Source organism: Lachancea lanzarotensis, scaffold LALA0S01 (assembly GCF_000938715.1).
Source record: "Lachancea lanzarotensis genome assembly LALA0, scaffold LALA0S01, whole genome shotgun sequence".
Lineage (NCBI taxonomy): Eukaryota > Fungi > Ascomycota > Saccharomycetes > Saccharomycetales > Saccharomycetaceae > Lachancea > Lachancea lanzarotensis.
In genome coordinates, this window is record NW_019212879.1 from 846808 (window position 1) to 863455 (window position 16648).

At 45.9% G+C, this 16648-nt stretch overlaps 10 protein-coding genes and 1 non-coding gene across 11 annotated transcripts; 8 read left to right on the forward strand and 3 right to left on the reverse strand.

The window, feature by feature from the left end:
- Window positions 1-255: 255 nt before the first annotated feature.
- Window positions 256-981, forward strand: LALA0_S01e08944g (LALA0S01e08944g1_1; the record flags this gene model as incomplete). Its single annotated transcript, XM_022774515.1, has 1 exon — window positions 256-981. The coding sequence occupies one exon, from the start codon at window positions 256-258 to the stop codon at window positions 979-981; it is 726 nt and encodes a 241-aa protein (XP_022626604.1).
- A 330-nt stretch (window positions 982-1311) lies between these two features.
- MDM38 (LALA0S01e08966g1_1) lies at window positions 1312-2988 on the reverse strand (the record flags this gene model as incomplete). The annotated part of the gene is made up of 1 exon (XM_022774516.1): window positions 1312-2988. The coding sequence occupies one exon, from the start codon at window positions 2986-2988 to the stop codon at window positions 1312-1314; it is 1677 nt and encodes a 558-aa protein (XP_022626605.1).
- Window positions 2989-3708: 720 nt separating this feature from the next.
- VLD1 (LALA0S01e08988g1_1) lies at window positions 3709-4356 on the forward strand (the record flags this gene model as incomplete). The annotated part of the gene is made up of 1 exon (XM_022774517.1): window positions 3709-4356. The coding sequence occupies one exon, from the start codon at window positions 3709-3711 to the stop codon at window positions 4354-4356; it is 648 nt and encodes a 215-aa protein (XP_022626606.1).
- Window positions 4357-4449: 93 nt separating this feature from the next.
- On the forward strand, window positions 4450-4932 carry RPR2 (LALA0S01e09010g1_1; the record flags this gene model as incomplete). Its single annotated transcript, XM_022774518.1, has 1 exon — window positions 4450-4932. One exon carries the CDS (start codon window positions 4450-4452, stop codon window positions 4930-4932), a length of 483 nt encoding a protein of 160 aa, XP_022626607.1.
- A 108-nt stretch (window positions 4933-5040) lies between these two features.
- MIM1 (LALA0S01e09032g1_1) lies at window positions 5041-5442 on the reverse strand (the record flags this gene model as incomplete). The annotated part of the gene is made up of 1 exon (XM_022774519.1): window positions 5041-5442. The coding sequence occupies one exon, from the start codon at window positions 5440-5442 to the stop codon at window positions 5041-5043; it is 402 nt and encodes a 133-aa protein (XP_022626608.1).
- A 642-nt stretch (window positions 5443-6084) lies between these two features.
- Window positions 6085-6915, forward strand: PRE6 (LALA0S01e09054g1_1; the record flags this gene model as incomplete). Its single annotated transcript, XM_022774520.1, has 2 exons — window positions 6085-6119; window positions 6186-6915. The coding sequence occupies 2 exons, from the start codon at window positions 6085-6087 to the stop codon at window positions 6913-6915; spliced, it is 765 nt and encodes a 254-aa protein (XP_022626609.1).
- Window positions 6916-7161: 246 nt separating this feature from the next.
- On the forward strand, window positions 7162-8508 carry LALA0_S01e09076g (LALA0S01e09076g1_1; the record flags this gene model as incomplete). The annotated part of the gene is made up of 1 exon (XM_022774522.1): window positions 7162-8508. One exon carries the CDS (start codon window positions 7162-7164, stop codon window positions 8506-8508), a length of 1347 nt encoding a protein of 448 aa, XP_022626610.1.
- Window positions 8509-9685: 1177 nt separating this feature from the next.
- On the forward strand, window positions 9686-12226 carry LALA0_S01e09098g (LALA0S01e09098g1_1; the record flags this gene model as incomplete). Its single annotated transcript, XM_022774523.1, has 1 exon — window positions 9686-12226. The coding sequence occupies one exon, from the start codon at window positions 9686-9688 to the stop codon at window positions 12224-12226; it is 2541 nt and encodes an 846-aa protein (XP_022626611.1).
- A 244-nt stretch (window positions 12227-12470) lies between these two features.
- Window positions 12471-13286, reverse strand: MET28 (LALA0S01e09120g1_1; the record flags this gene model as incomplete). Its single annotated transcript, XM_022774524.1, has 1 exon — window positions 12471-13286. One exon carries the CDS (start codon window positions 13284-13286, stop codon window positions 12471-12473), a length of 816 nt encoding a protein of 271 aa, XP_022626612.1.
- Window positions 13287-14424: 1138 nt separating this feature from the next.
- On the forward strand, window positions 14425-14497 carry LALA0_S01e09142r. Its single transcript has one exon. It is a non-coding gene; the product is annotated as a tRNA-Thr (tRNA).
- A 120-nt stretch (window positions 14498-14617) lies between these two features.
- On the forward strand, window positions 14618-16459 carry LALA0_S01e09164g (LALA0S01e09164g1_1; the record flags this gene model as incomplete). The annotated part of the gene is made up of 1 exon (XM_022774525.1): window positions 14618-16459. One exon carries the CDS (start codon window positions 14618-14620, stop codon window positions 16457-16459), a length of 1842 nt encoding a protein of 613 aa, XP_022626613.1.
- Window positions 16460-16648: the final 189 nt, after the last annotated feature.

Sequence of the window (16648 nt, forward strand, 5' to 3'; positions counted from 1 at the left end):
TAAGGACATAGAGCTTCACAGTTTTGACAGAGACTTTAAACGCTTCAAACACGGAGACAAACGCATATCCTGTGAACCGTCTTAGAGGACGTGCTTTGCGATATCTTGAGGTAGGCTTAACGACATCGAAAATGAATCATAACATGAGTCACCGGGGTTTTTCAACATATTTAGCGCTATATCAAGAGAAGAACAAGGTGACAGAACACCTCTTTTTGAGTACTGCAAACTAGCACTTTTTGTAGAAAACAGACTATGACCAGATTAAATTCCTACGGTCAAGTCATAGGTGACGCTGTACCAAACTGGGATCCCAGACCGCTGCCCGAGAAAGTGACTTTGGAAGGAACACACTGTAGGTTGGAGCCGTTAGACTTCGAGAAGCATGCAAAACAATTGTATGCATCCTACTCCAGTGCGGAAGACGACCGCTCTTGGACTTACGTGCCTATAGGCCCCTTCTCGGATTTTTCTGATTACGCAAAGGTAGCAATCACATTTGCGAGTTCGACCACTGTGTCACACTATGCTATCGTGCACAGCGGTACCGGACATGCAATTGGTACTTTAGCATTGATGAACTGTGATCCTAGCAACGGCTCGGTTGAAATTGGGTATGTGCTTTTTTCACCGAAATTGCAGCGCACTATGGCTTCCACTGAAGCGGTGTACCTGATGATCAAATACGTCTTTGACACTTTGGGATACCGAAGATGTGAATGGAAATGTGACAGCCTTAACATCCCATCACATAGAGCAGCGGAACGCTATGGTTTCAAGGCCGAAGGAACTTTTAGAAATGCTGTTATCTACAAAGGTCGCAGTAGGGATACTCAATGGCACTCAATTACAGATTACGAATGGCCCATCGTTTCGCGCGCTTTCGAAGAATGGCTGAGCGAGAAGAATCATTCAAATGGCCAGCAGAAGGATAAACTTGCAGACATCAGATCAAGGTTGGAGAGCGAGACTGCAAGATGAAATGTGGTCGCATTTATTCTCAGTGCTTCCATAATCCTACCCTTTTCAAATGAAAAAATCAACAGCAAAGAACACTTGAGTGCTTGATAAAGATACTGGGGTCTGTATGGTTCTCTCCGATTGCCAGTCTTGCATTGGTTTCTCGTAGCATTTTGGCCGGCGTGCCTTCACACGCCTAGCAGGCTTTCTGCGCGGTTTCACGAAGTGCTACAGCAAGAAAAGATTTGAATTGAAAGAATGAATATATGACAGTCGTTTGGGCTCCGTAGCCCACTTTTTATCTAGAAGCAAATATGATGGCTTTTGGTAATTTCAACTAAGATAAATATATTATTCTCTCTTTGTTAGAGAGCTCTCAGCCGCATCTTTGATAGGGACAGGAGCATTGGAAGCATCTTCGTCCAATACAATGTCATCGTCAATGGCTTGTCCTGAAGACGATCTCTTCCTCGCTTCTTCCTCTTCTTTCTTGATCAAAGCCTCCTGTTCCTTCAGCACGTTGAGCTTGAACTCATTGTCATCAGAGCGTGACGGAGACTCTTCTTCCTCTTCTTCCTGTACATCTTTTTCTTTTCCTTCTTCATCTGCCTTCGAAATTGGTCCTTTTTCTGCTGCCACTTTTTCTGCCGCAGTCTCGTCACCTGTAGGAACAGTAGTTGCAGAGTCAGAAACAACCTTAGCAGGTTTTTCGGGGCTTTGGGTTGGAGCCGTCTTCTGCGCAGAAGGAGCTGGTTTTTCTTCTTCTGCAGGTATTTGTTGTTTTTGTTCCTTAGACTCACTAACATCTAGCTTGGCGACATTGTAAACTGGGTCTGGAATGGATGACAGCACTTGAAGGATACCGTCGTAATAGAAGTCCATGAGTTCACTGAATTTGGTGTCGTCGACTTTTTGAGCTGAGGTCGAGTGTGCATTGATGTCCTGTTGCTGAAGACCACCGAATGTGTACGCACTACTGAGAATAAGGAGAACACTTGGTACTTTATGTCTCAGCCTTAATTCCAACCACATATTCATGTTCTCGATAAGGTCTTCGCGCTTCACACCGAAGGTCTTGATACCGCGCGAAATGCATGTCTGATAAAGTTCCTCGTTCGAGAGAGACTCGGCGCCTTCATAGTCTATGATCTTGTCATCTTCCATGATGGTTTTGAGGTTGTAACGAATTTGATATCTCAACATATTGTCATTTCCAAATGGACGCAAAGACATGTATTTCGCAATGGCGACCAGTTGAGGTCTTGACAAATTATCAAGAACGCTGTCGTTTTTGAACATCTGGGCAACAGCCAAGATTTCATCATGTGTGAACACATTCTCGTTTCCGTCTTTCGGGGAGTTCAGTTTTTTGAAGAAATTCAAAAATTTCTTCTTCTTTTCGACACTTTCGATGGAGTTGTAGCTGATCAAAGAAGATTCCTCGATGGTTTCCTGTAGGAAATTGGAAGTCTTCTCCCGAATGTCGTTCAACTTTTGCTTCTTCAACTGTTTGGCACTTCCAGATTCATAGGTGGAGGGTAGCAAGTTTGGGAATATCTTCAATGCCACTGGCAGTAGAAGTTCTGCAAAGGGTACGATGAGAAACGCACTGAAAGGAACCAGACGAAACACATCGCCCATGGTTCTTTTCAGTTGGTTTTTTTCACGTCTGGACAGTTCGTAGCCTTCAACAAGTTTCACCAGCAGCTTTGTGGAGATCTTGATTTCGTAGCCGAGAAGTTTGGTTCCGTTGACGTAGTGACGAATTTCATGCTTGATCCGCTGCATGAGAGGTTCCTTTGATTTTGCTTTTGCAGGCGGCGGTGAGCTGGTGGCTTTCTTCTGTTCTTCTGCCTTTGCTTCCGCAACATTCTCCTTCACTGTTTCGGATGCTGGGTTCGTGCTTACAGAGTACCATCTGTGCTGATTTAAAGCTACGCTAAAGGTCGGATTTACCAGCGGTTCCACTCGAAACCCGAGTCTAACGGCATGGGTGATAGGCTGTAGTCGAAGCAGTCTCGAAGTCATGGTTAGGTGTTTGCAATGGCTACAAACACGCTATTTGACCGTGGCTTTTAGAAAAACGGGAAGTGAAGTCTAACTTTCTACTCTGGAGAAAAGCCGAGATTTTAAAATTGAAATCTGGCATCTCGAAGTCACGTTACACGTTCGCTTTGGCTGGAAACGTGTTTGCATAGGATTAGCCCTTTCACATGAGTGAATGGTATAACGTTTAGGCCTCCATAATATCCATCAATGGCTCAAACCATTGAAACAATCCGAAACCCGTATCCACGGTCCAGCTGGGCGTGCTTTCCTTGTACAGATCGCAAGAGGAAACTTTTGAAAACGAGTGTAAACAGGTGAAGGTATGTTACTTTGATGTCTATCTGCCAGTGACGCTAGAAGCCGTTTAAAAAATTCACACTTGCTTCAAGGATTTTGCAAACAGCTCGAAATTCGCTTGCGGGCACACTGCATTTGCCTAAGAATGTCAACAAACGTCTCTCTCGTGTCATTTCTTTCCCTGCAATGGTTTCTATTTTGCTCATGAACGCTCATTGCAATGGCAAACAAAGCTACGAAAGGTTTGGGTAGCCTGATTGAAACTCATACAATCGTTAGTTGTTTGCCTGTCACCTTCATCCGAAGCACTGTTCTAATCCAATATATGTAATATCCAAGCCTGAAATTTAGCTCTACTCAGAAACGTCCCACAATAAAAGACCGTGAACTCAAGCTCGAACCATGCTCACATCGCAGCTATTCGGACTGGTGTGCTACGTGCTGACATATCTACGGTATGCGAGGGACAACTCTCTGTTGAATGTGATTCTCTCGGTCCTGGTAGTAGTATCTTCACAGGTTCTACAACAGATGGTCACTCTGTACTACAAGAAGTCCCAGAAGCCATCTCAGGAGCAAGCCGAGCGTGAGGAACTGACAACCATTTTCAACGTTCTTCTAAAATGCCTTAGATACTACCAGGTCATATTTGTGTTGCAATTTGTGTCGTCACTACTCTACCATTTGACTCTTGACATCGAAAAGGATGTGTGCTCGTGGAAACATGGCTACATTTTCACCGACATCATCGGCGAGTTTGATTGCGGGCGCGGTGGGAAGTGGGCAGTGTTTGCTCTCGATCTGGGTCTTTTACTGTGCCAACATCTAGCGTTTAATGAGTCCTTCACGGTAGGAGGAAGGGATCCTCACGAAACCGTACGAGAGGCCAGCTTGGACGGTTTTAACCCACATGAATATGGCATTTTCAGCATCCTGCGATTCGACTCATTCAAGGTAAATGATACCGCTGTGGTATTTACAACCGAGGGCAACACACTTGGCTCTCAAGCCAACAAGTCTTACGGGAGCGTCGTAACACATGATGGGTGAAGTTGAAGGTCTTCTTTTTTGATGGAAAGAACAAAAAATGTCTATTGAGACCTACCAGTCGCGGAACACATCGTTCGACGATCTCCGAAAAGGATGGTGAAGGGTACCGCTACCAATAATGCCATGCCAGCTAGGAACCGGGGGAAGGGTCAAAATATCAACGAAGATGGTGTTCTCATAGTACCACCTCCAAAATCTGTATCCAATAAGGATCACATGCAGCGACTGAACTACCTTTTCCAGGTGTCTACATACCACACAATGGTGGACGCAAGTGACGAAAGTCACGCCTTATCGCGCATATATATGCGGAACCTCGATTTGATCCAAAAGAAGACGAAAAGCTCGCTAACGCCCGGGATGAAGCGCCAGATCTGCAAGCGATGCCACAGGGTCCAAATCCCTATGAGAACACAGGACATTTCAATTGTGAACGAAAGCAAGGAACAAACTAGAAAAAGCCAGGTTTTAGAGGTGAGGTGTAGATGCGGGTCCAAAAAGCGGTTTCCCTTTGGCCGGGATCCAACCTACAAGACGCATGCTGAGAAGAGTAGTCTTGTCTACATCCAGAAGTAGCCGCAGGACGGCGTTCTATAGCGTTACATTTTACTCTTTAAGGTTTACGAATGAATCTTGCATGAAATCTAAATATTTGGGAATTTTGGGGCCCGCAGTTGAACACATCTACAAGAATGTGTGCTCTTTTTCCCTTACATCTTGTCTAGCAGCGAATTTTCGCGATTCAGGGTAAATCTTATACCCGGGATTTGACTTTCTAAACCAGTTTAGTTTCCAGCTGATTTCATGTGCTATGAGCTCTCCAAACCCAAGCATCAGGCCGTTCAAGAACGGGAGAACAAGATTGACAGAGCAGGAGCCTGCAAAATATAAAACTTTCATCCAATTCTTGTCCTCAGGACGTAAAAGAGCAGACACGCCATCAGATTCAGATTTAGCTGTGTATTGTGTTTCATGTAGTGGTTCTTCGTGCTCATCGCCCTCTTCGACGCCCGTTGGTGCTACGGGCCCGGGAATGGCAGCTGCAGCGAGCTCTTCTGGTATGCGCTCTGCTAACAATTCGGTCATGGGTTCTAAGCAAGAGCAGACGATGAGTGCTTTCAATAGATGTAGTAAAGCGCTGATCTCTGCTCAAAAATCTATTTGATCTTGAACTCAATTCAATTTAACATTGATGTTAAAGTCTTGCAGTAGTTATAAATGATGAGCGACTGCGATGTGTGCATCATGTACGAAATGTAAGTTTTCGAAGCAAACCAAACGCTCATTGACCAAATTCTTCCATGAATACAAATACAGTATAGTCTTAAAAGCGCTGTAGCTTTTAAATAAGGCCCGTTGTAACTCTATGCAAGAAACGTCTCCTAAACAGCATTCAAATATCATTTGTGTCACGTGACTAATTAAATTTATGACAGTTTCCTAAGGGTTCTCGAGGATTAAGACACACCATACCGGCTCCTCCTATAGTTTATATCTACTTCTTAAAGCTACATCTAAACTGACCGCCCTCTTGTTTGAATTACACGAGTTTGATTCCAAAAATCAGTTACATCGTTGTGAACGAAGGACATTTGGTCAATTCGGTGTATATGAATATTAAGAATTAGGAACTTATATATACCAGTTCGCCACCGGGAAAGCACAACTTACAAGTGGACCGTCAAACCGAGGAGATCTAGTGAGAATATCTCTTCAATTGACTGTAAAATGAGTGGTTACGATAGAGCACTGTCGATTTTCTCGTAAGTACAGATTTACAATCTTCAATTGGTGACCGCCCACCTACTAACGTAGCCCGAGTGCAATAGACCCGATGGACATATTTTTCAGGTAGAGTACGCCCTGGAGGCTGTCAAGAGAGGAACATGTGCGGTTGGAATCAAAGGAACAGACTGTGTGGTAGTCGGTTGCGAAAGGAGATCTACTTTGAAGTTACAGGACCCTCGTATCACACCGTCGAAGATCTCTAAAATCGACGCCCATGTAGTGCTCTCGTTTGCTGGACTGAATGCTGACAGTCGAATTCTTATCGAAAAGGCCCGTGTGGAGGCACAGTCGCACAGACTCACACTGGAAGACCCCATCTCTGTCGATTACTTGACAAGATACGTGGCTGGAGTACAACAGAAATACACGCAATCCGGTGGTGTGCGTCCGTTTGGTGTGTCGACACTAATTGCAGGATTCGACGCCAACGACAACACGCCGAAGCTGTATCAGACAGAGCCCAGCGGGATTTACTCTGCGTGGAGCGCTCAGGCCATTGGCAGAAACAGTAAGACGGTACGCGAGTTTCTCGAGAAGAACTACGTGAAAAACGAGCCTCCAGCAACCGAAAAAGACTGTGTCAAACTGACCGTGAAGGCATTGTTAGAAGTGGTGCAGACGGGTGCGAAGAACATCGAAATCACCGTGGTGCGTCCAGGGTCGCAGATTGTCAACCTTTCAAGCGACGACATCGGTCAGTACGTAGACGAAATCGAGCAGGAGAAACAGCAGGAGCTGGAAAAGAAGAAGAAGAAACGCGGCGAGAACTAGCGGTGTATACAGGTGTAAATCGAATCGAATGCATGAACTCTAATGCGCGGTATGATACAATACTGTACAGTTGGCTCGGTGCGTTGTCATCATTGTAGACGGCTCATCGCCTTTATCATTCTATCTCCATGTATAACAATACAAAATCATGTAGGGCAGCACGTAAGGTAACATAACGTGGATAGACATTACAGATTATTTCACAGTAAACCTCTATATCTTTCAAATAATTTCCTGTCTTTCGTGATGCCAAGAAAGCGCAACTGCGATTCTTTAAACACTTCGCCAGTAGAAAAAGGAATATTCAAGTTTGTCGATGCCCCACCCGAATCACCATATGCAATTAGTGCATCCCGCATGAAGTCCAGAATGAAACCACATCCGGTCTACAACAATCTCCACCTAAAGTTTACGGACTTTCAGAAACGCACTGGGCGGCAGAAACTGCCGCTGCTGCACACCATGCAAGAGTCTGAAAACTACACAACACTCGATCCCAGAAACACAACTTCATTGCCACGTCTGCTACGTCTTAATCTGGCGCTTACCGAAATCGGAGACGTCCCTCCGCGTATAGACCTTCTAACCAACCGCGGCGACATAAACGACCTGGCCTTTGGGTTCTTCCCAAGGGATTACAACAACTATTTCAAGATAAATCACGTGGCGTATATTTCACGTGGACGCCTTTTCGTGTGGCACGACCAAACGCGTTGCGAAACGAATTTCCCGTCGTTACGGGATCGCAACAAATGGTTCAGTGGTTACAAGTTTGAGCAGGCATGTGCATACTGTTGGCCTGCGAGTTTTGACGAGTGGGGCATTATGCCCAAGCTAGAAAGTCCATACTCCACTTCGAAGGTTCCCGTGTTGAACCTTTTGGAACTCCCACTTGACCATAACGTCAATGCGCTTTTCTTGGCCGAATACGACGTGATCCGTAAAGGAAAAGGCACCAAGACGCCCGCCTGGTACCTAGAGCTCAAATGTATTCAGCCAAATGCGAGCGCTAAGATCACGTGGCAGACCATATCGAAAGAACGGGCATTAAAACTGCTCATCAGAGAGGGCATGTGCATGAGGTTTTTTAAGACGTGCATACAATGTAAACTGGCCGGATGTGAAACTGTTGTTTATGGAATACGGTCTCGGGACATGGCGCTCGTAGGTGTGCGTCAGTTCCAAGTTAGAGAGCTAGAGGTCAGGCTGTACCAACTGGAACCGAAGCTGTACTGTGATTACTATTTGAAAGCACTAAGCAATGTAGCCGAGCTGGTGCGTACACTGTACCAACAGTGTCATGAAAATCAGTTTTATATGATGACGAAGGACGCTGCCTTGGCACCACTAAAGGTCCGCCCCGTGTCTCGTGACCTGGTGCTATATCCTGAGCCCATGCTTACAGAATTGGATGCGATACTAGAGCGCAATGAAAATGAGCGGAGGACAGAGCCGCGCGATTACAATGGCACTAAGACAAAGTTTGGATTCACGTTTGCTCCGGGAACGGTTCCCGAGCAATTAATAAAGGACGAAATAGCTGAAGCTGATCTTGCCGATCTTGCAGAGGAACTAGAAGCCATTCAAATATGAGTTTTCGCAAAGTGTGGTGTCTGGGTGTTGGTCGCGTGATCCTGAATCGCTTTATTTAGGCGATTTGTCTCGGCTTACCTTCTCCTCAGCAAGATATACTACACCACAGGAGAGCCTATATACTGATGTTAGAAGACATCCGGACGGTCCAAGTGTAAGCTTAAGTTTAAAAGATTCGTCAATGATATCTTAAACTCACTTTAAAGATTCTTGTCGTATTTGACCGTCCACTCAACGTATGCCTATCTATGACGTTATGACGGACTTTTCGATACGTCCCTCTACTATATATGTAAACCTTATCCCTTCAGCTTGGTCATATGCTTACGAGATGATTTCACGAGTTTAATCCCCCTTCGTCAAGGATGTCATCGTAATAATAACGCATTGAAGCATAGCTAGCATATCCCATGCAGAGGACAAAGCGAAGTCGAAAATCTCATCGTTCGGCATCGGAGTTTTGAAAGTCAACGGAAATATGGACCGGAAGGTATAAAAAGAACTGCAGATACCTCAACAGGGAAAGTCACAAAACCAAGTTGAACAAGTGCTTAGGATGGGATTTTCCCGGCAAGCTACGGTTTTGAGATGCGAGAATTGCAAAGAACACGAATATTCCGAAACACTGCTTTTCCAGTGGTTTCGTTCTCTTTGAGTCGGTTTCCCTCAACTGTTCCACGCGATCCGGCTCATCCTCGATGCCCTTACTCTACCCCGTGCTTTACGACCTTCTTCCTTACCTTATCTAGCCTCTTCTCTACTCATCTATCCACTCGCTTCTCCACTCGTCTCTCTACCCACCCCTCCACTCATCTCTCTACCCTCACATCCACTCATTCCGCTACTCGCGACCCAACGTCTTCTGGTCATCTCCTACGACATGCCTTTGTCCCACCACGCGATTAACGTTGTATCTCATTAGAAATTCGATCACCTTCCTACTTTACACAACTCTCCTATACACCTCACAAAAGGCGCACAAAACACACACAAATTCACCTCACCTACAGCCCCCATCGGGCCTTCTCGTTCCGCACATACCATTCACCCATACTAGCGCAGGTTTTGATCCTTTCTAGCGTTTTGTTTACGCGCTTTTACCCCAGTTTGCCAGAAACGATTCGCTTTGCATTCACACTCGGCGGGCCAAAGACCCTGAACTTCGGGTAGCCCATACATGGTTCCGTTACAAGATATTAAGGAAGAGGAACCGGAAACGGTAACGACAACGGCGGCAGCTTTAGCATCGCCCACAGCGGCACACTTCCTACCGGTCACCATTAACACTACTAGTACGGCCACATCGCTGTCACCACCTCAGTTGCAAAGTAATGTATTCGTACGACGTGACGGTGTTGAAAAAGAAGAGAACACTGTCGCCTTTGACGACCGCTGTCGCGATGAACCAGATGCAGCATTCGATGTAAACCCCGATCAGCATCTCTCAAATCCAGCACCAGCCACGCCAGTGCCAGCAACAAAGCTCCACGATGCACGCATGTCGGTCCTGTCGCCTGTTTCTCCACAAGCATCCCCACCAGCGTCACCTCCAACGGCAACGTTCTCGGTGTCCCAAGAGTGTCTTTTGCCACCACTGCCGGAAGACAACACAGATTTAGCATCACCCATGGCGGCGCACCACTCGCAGCTGTCGCTCGATTCCGTCCCCCCGGGTGCGCCATCTTCGTCTTCCCGCAGCACAAGTGTACCCAGTGTGACCAGTCCGGCCGTATCGCGCTCACGAGCACCGTCTGTTGTACGCCGCGCCCTTTCCGGCTCTCCCTTGGCGTCCTCGAACTCTGCATCAGTTTTAGCAACAGCTACAACTCCAAACCCTCCCGACGTGCTATCAGATTCCTTTACAACGACGATGGAACCCTTTGACCTCGCAACAGCGTTTGAAATGCGCGGAGATACTGAACCGAGCTCTTCTTTCGACCTTTCTAAGGCCTTGCAGATCACTCCAGATCCAACCCCTTCTTTGATGAACGCCAGTAGCGATAACAGCGTCACGATCATGGGCAGCACCACCAATAACGGCACTTCCGCAAATTCCAATACCGCACCGAGCTCGCCACATCCAACGCCTCCTAAGCTTTCTTTCAAAAAGAAATTGGCAGCAGCCGGAGGTGTGACTACGGGCCTTACAGACAACACCGCTAGCGGGAAATCTGTTCCGGACTTTCCGCTACAGCATCTTCAACGCTACGGCTCAGTCAGGTCCCGCACCGCGATGTCAGATCTGCCTCGAGTCAGTTCTTCTGGCAACGAACTCCATAACCAGGGCCTCGGTATTGAGAGTGTTGATCTTGCGCCTTTGGCTTCTTCTCAACGGACCCACAAAGCACCACTGCGCAAGTTTAGTGTTGGTAGTAGCAGCAGCTCATCGCGATCGTACCAGGAAAATGACGAAATCGATCTCTTCATACCTCCACCAACGCTCAACACCGATGTTCAGTCTTCGGCGAGTTTGCATGACCTGAAGTCCCCACGATCGTCACTCAACCTTTCAGAAGCCTACAGCGTTAAACACAAAAAAGCGCCGCTGATCAAACGAGCTTCTAGCGCAATATGGCGGAAAGCATCATTGAGCAAGACGTCACCAGCTTCGTCCCCAAAAATTGCAGCATCCCCCGTTTTCCCCACTTACAATGATCTACGAAGCACTTCATCATTTGCCACAATGCCTTACGACGCAAACGATATCGGCCGCAATACAGCTCCAAACGGTGATATCGAGCGTACGGTTAGTCATAAGATGGATAATAAAAATTCTTTGATTAACCCGAAAATGTCCCGTGGTGGATCTCGTTGCGTCAGCAGTCCGGAGCATTTACATCAAGTGTCATCTCTCGCGACGCCTCATGTTGAATGTAGTTCTTCTTCGACACCTAACACCCAATCATTCGGTACTAAGTTCAAAAATGGTTTGACAAGAATAATGAGTGGGAATGCGACGGATAAGACGTTTAGAAACATCGAATCGAATACCGATAGATCTCAAGCACTAACAGCGCTTTCTGCTAATTGGAATGATACTTCAGAAATACAAAACATGGTCGGGCTGAATTCTTCTGAAATCACCTGTTCGAACGGTTCGAATTACACGAAAAATATGAACGGTGGATTTTTACCTCCAAAACTGACATCTGCGAGAATAAACCAAATAGCGTCCGACCATTCTCCACCTAATGCCTCAGGCAAGAAGAAGCAAGGAACCAAAGTTAACGCTGCCTCTAGCATGAACAGTGGTACCACTGCTAAGAATGATAGCGTTTTCAGCAAGAAGAGTGACGAATCGTTAGAGCAAACCTCGGACTCCGAAGAATTGACAGTCGACATAAGCGAGCTGACGAAGACCCTTCCGACGATCACCGTCACGGAAAAGCTAGGTGCCAGGAGTATCACACCAATACAAACACAATCTAATTTGATATTAGACCTGATCTACAAAGACGGTGCAGTGAGCAAATCTTTAGCTAAGAACGGCCGCAAAGATTCCGAAACTCCTCTTCGAATCAGTCTTAAAGAGTACATCGATGTTTTGACCAAGCAGCAACGGGTTGAAGATGAGCGGTTTGCTGTCTTGGAGTACAAATTTGCACACAACGGGTGGTGCTCGCCGGACGACCTGTACAACCTCCAACAGAAGCGCATTATTATCAACAGGAAATGGGCAGAGCGCATTTCTTTCTATCAGGGACGGCTGGAAGCCTGAAAAACGTAGCACCGGCACGTACTACCAAAAATTGCATGATATAAGGAATATATATAGAGATAATTTCACAACGGTTTGACATTTGGACTGAGAACCATCAGTTGCATGGCAGGCAAGCCATTCGATCATACTTAATGTTGGATGAAACTGGGGCAATTATTTACTTTACGATATAAACGTCTATAAGCTGCGTAAGAAGTTTCTTGCGGGAGATAAATAACAACATTACCAACACCGCCGTTTGTTAGGCCGTCGCAGTGTCGCCCTCTTCCTTCAGTCGGCGTCTTTTGATACTGTCGAGCATTTCGCGGGACTTGCGTTCGTTCACCTCCTCCAGCTTAATCTTCCAAAACCTATTTTCGTCCAGTAAGTTGTCGATCGTCGAATACAGTTCTGAGATCTGGCTATTGAGCTGCTTGAGTCGTTCTGCCTTTTCACGCTGTTGTTGTTTCTTGCGCACTCTGAACCGCGCCGAGGCCTCTGTGTTCTTGCGTCTTTTCTCGAGTTCCACTTTCTTAAATTCGTTAAGTTCCTGCTCTGTGTATCGACGTTGAGTAGCACGAATATCTGACGTGCCACCACTACCGGTGGGCAGCTGGGAGGCCGCCTGCAAGTCCAGTTTCTTGAGCCCTTCGAGATCGCCCTTGTTGACCGCACATATGATGTCTTTGGCATTGCCACTGCTCACCAGGAGCAGCGACAACAGTCTGGAGCCCAGCTCCGAGTTGCTAGAGATCAGATCATGAAGCTGGCGGGACAAATCTGGGTTTTCGCCGCCCGTAGCGTGACGCCCTTCTCGTTTCCACTGCTTCGGATGCGGCGGTTGTTCCTTTATTTCTTTGTGTTGCAGCAATTGTAGCTGAGAGTCCTTTTGTTGAGCTTGAGATCCCCGTTGCTCGGCACTTTCATCTTCGCTGCTGGCGTCATCGCTACTACTTTGGTTCAGAAACCGAGTGTACAAATCCTGGAATTTTTCTCGGTATTCCTGGCTACTGGGTGTACCTTTATGCGATGGTGATATTCCTCTATCCAATAAAGGCCCCATCTTTTCGTAGTCCATCTTCTTTCCGGTCCCTCCACAAAATTTAGATCTGCTTACCTTTTTCTTCCTCCTCTTCACAAAACTAACTGGCTCACTACCTAAACTATACCTGTGAAAGGTCTTATTCGACCCCACTAGTGACGATCTCTGCTCTACTTGTCGTCGCTAGCAAGCACTACCTACACCAATCTATACCATCTACAATTAGCGCAAGCATGTACCTTGGATGACTAACTGCCTATATACTTTGTTGATGCCTGTCGAATTCCTGTAAACTCTTGTTGTGGCTTACGAATGCTACATATCCAGTAATTTGTGAACCCAACACTGTCTCTGATGGATTAGCCAGCCCCATACGCTTCTAGTTGGGCTTCGAACACATCCAAACGAGAGTCGTGTGGCTCTAATTAGTTACGGATGTGTACATTGTGTGGTGGCAGTGCTTTCATAGCCGTTAGTTGGCAACATCAATGCTTGGAAAGCCACATCTGGATGAAGCGTGATTTCCTGGATAAGTTCTGCGACGTGCGAGTAGAGGAAGGACAAGATGGCGGGAAAGAAGACGCTGGGTGGTTGGGAGTAACTACAGAGGAAATTTGGTGGGAAGAGACACACCCACCAAGACGATACAAGTTCTGAGATTCTAAGTTTACATACGCAGTTTATAAGTACTTGAGAGAGCTGGTGCAACTGGTGCATTCCTTCCAGACAAACTATAAGTGTGGTAAAATATATATATATACATATATATATATATATATATATTCGTTAGATGAAAGACATCGTTTGTAATGATCACAAGCTACTGGTTGTGTAGAAAAGAATCATAAGCCTGTCAATCCGACATTCTTCTTCTGTTGTCTAGCTGGTCTTCCTATTTCTATGCTGTACTTGACTTTCCCATTTGCAACGCCCTTTTTATACGTTATTCTCGATTCATAAGCAGGGCTAATTATCAAATTCAATTTCTGATTTCATGTAGTGTCTCCGCGCCTCACAATAGGCTGTTGTGTACTCATCTTAGGTCGCTAGAAGCTCTTATTCGCCTGTGTTGAGATAGATGCCTTGCGTTCCAAACTTGACGTTTAGTCATAACAAGACATCGAATGCCTATTAAATAGTATCTATGTATTTTTCTGCTCTCAATGTCATAGTCGCTTCTATGGCCAAGTTGGTAAGGCGCCACACTAGTAATGTGGAGATCATCAGTTCAAATCTGGTTGGAAGCATATTTTTTTATCATTTTTATTAAGAATCTGTATACAGGCATGAGAGGAAAGTGCACATTGGCTACGCTAGCTCATCGGTCAACTGAACCTGTATCATATTGAGGTTCCGACTCTTATGACATGCGAAAGTTCGGTATATCCCGAAGACCGCTATGCTTGACGGTTCTTATTATCAGTTTCGTGCTACTACTGCATCGGCATCACTACTACAGCTTCGAGTTTAAGCCACAGATCAAAATCCCACAAGAGTTGGCCCTACAACGCAGAGCTCTTAGCAATTCTCCATTCGCATTATTTTCGGGACAGGACCGGCACCAACTCGCAGAATCAGGACCATTACAAGGGTTCCGTTCGTGGCCCTTACTGGAAAAATGTCGCTGGTTTTTCTACACTACGTATGCACAGGATTCTTCGTGGACCAATAACCAAATTCTGGAACGCTTTGAAGACTCCCGCGCCGACAATTCCCGTTTATCGCATGTTTTCGAGAGATTGCGTATGTTTGATACATGCTTCGTGGAAGGACAATTGACCATGGCACAGGTACTGCCGTCTGGTGAAGAACCGCTCGATTTCCATCACCGCATGTTCCCGTTTTTAGCTTCATTCTCAACGTTAAAGGACATATGGCCCACCATTTTCCATTTGAATACCTGGAAATCCCTCCCAGCTCAAATCAATCCAGCGTGGAACTCCAACACGCGAGTGCCATTCGATATCGATTCTTCCCGCTCGTTCTGGGAAAACTGGGCCGCATTTTCGTCCGGCAAAGGGCTGGTTATGTCACTAGCAGAAAGACACAAAGATCTTTTCTTTCGATTACTCCGAGTGCTGGACCATCTCGACAACAAGTTCCCTATACAACTGGTTCAGCAAAGCGGCGAACTCTCGCCGGAATTTTTGAAGGCCGTAGGCCGCTTCCTGCAAACCACTAACCAACAGGTGTACCTCATTGAATGTGGATCGACTTTGAATCAAGCCTACGCCCCGCATATGACCTACTTCGTCAACAAATGGATCGCAACCATTTTCAACACATTTTCCGAATTCATCCTCTTGGACGCCGATGTTGTACCGTTTGTCGATCTAGAAACCTTTTTCGCGAATCCTCAATATCAAACTACGGGCTCTCTCTTGTACAAAGATCGCGACATATCAGATGAATTCACCTTTGATTACTGCATCGAAATGTTCCGATATTTAGAACCTTCTACAGAAGCCGTGTTGTTCATGGATCACCGTACAAAAATTAATGCATCTGTTGTGAGCCCCTCAACGTCGAAGTTTGCATCCGAGGAGGAGCTGGTGTACAGCAGGTTTTTCTACAACAAAATTCTGCATAATGTCGACAGCGGTCTTGTGGTCTTGCACAAAGTGCAACAGTTGCCCAGCCTATTGATGTCATTCTTTATGAACCTAGATTCCAAAGCCAGCGGGTGTGTCTACGGTGATAAAGAGCTTTTCTGGATTGGCCACTTGTTTAGTGGCAAGGACTTCTCCATTGACGCCAGATTTGGCGCAGTGGTGGGACCAATACAAACCCAAGACAAATCACCAATTGGAGCAGAATACAAAGTATGTGCCACTCAAATGGGCCACGTAAACGCAGAAAAAGAGCTACTATGGGCTAATGGTGGATTGAAGACCTGCAAAATCCCCACTGCTGCAGATCAGGATTTCGAATCGAAACCCAACTACTTCGAAACTCATTACAGCTCTCTACAACAGCTAGAGGACTTGTATGATACTCCTCTAGTCATAAATGGTTATATCATTCCCGAAATAGTGACAAATCCGTGGCTCAAGGTCAATGAATGCTGCGAATACGCCTATTGCGCAACGGCAAAAATTCCCATGGACCAAGGTACCCAAAACATTGAAAACATGGCTGTTTTCAATAAAACTACGACTGGTCGCTATAATGAAATCGCCGCCATCTGGAACCGCGAGATAGAATCATAAACTGCCATTTTTTCGTTCACACACAACTCATCATAATTCGGAAGAAAACCTTGAATCTCACTTAGCATTCTAACGCAGCGAATAAGAGCTACAGTATTATTCTATCCTGGTTCAAATTGTTCCTTTAAAACCTATGTAAGATATCCAGCGTCGTGCTGTTCAGACCATGTAGAAACATTATCACTTTAT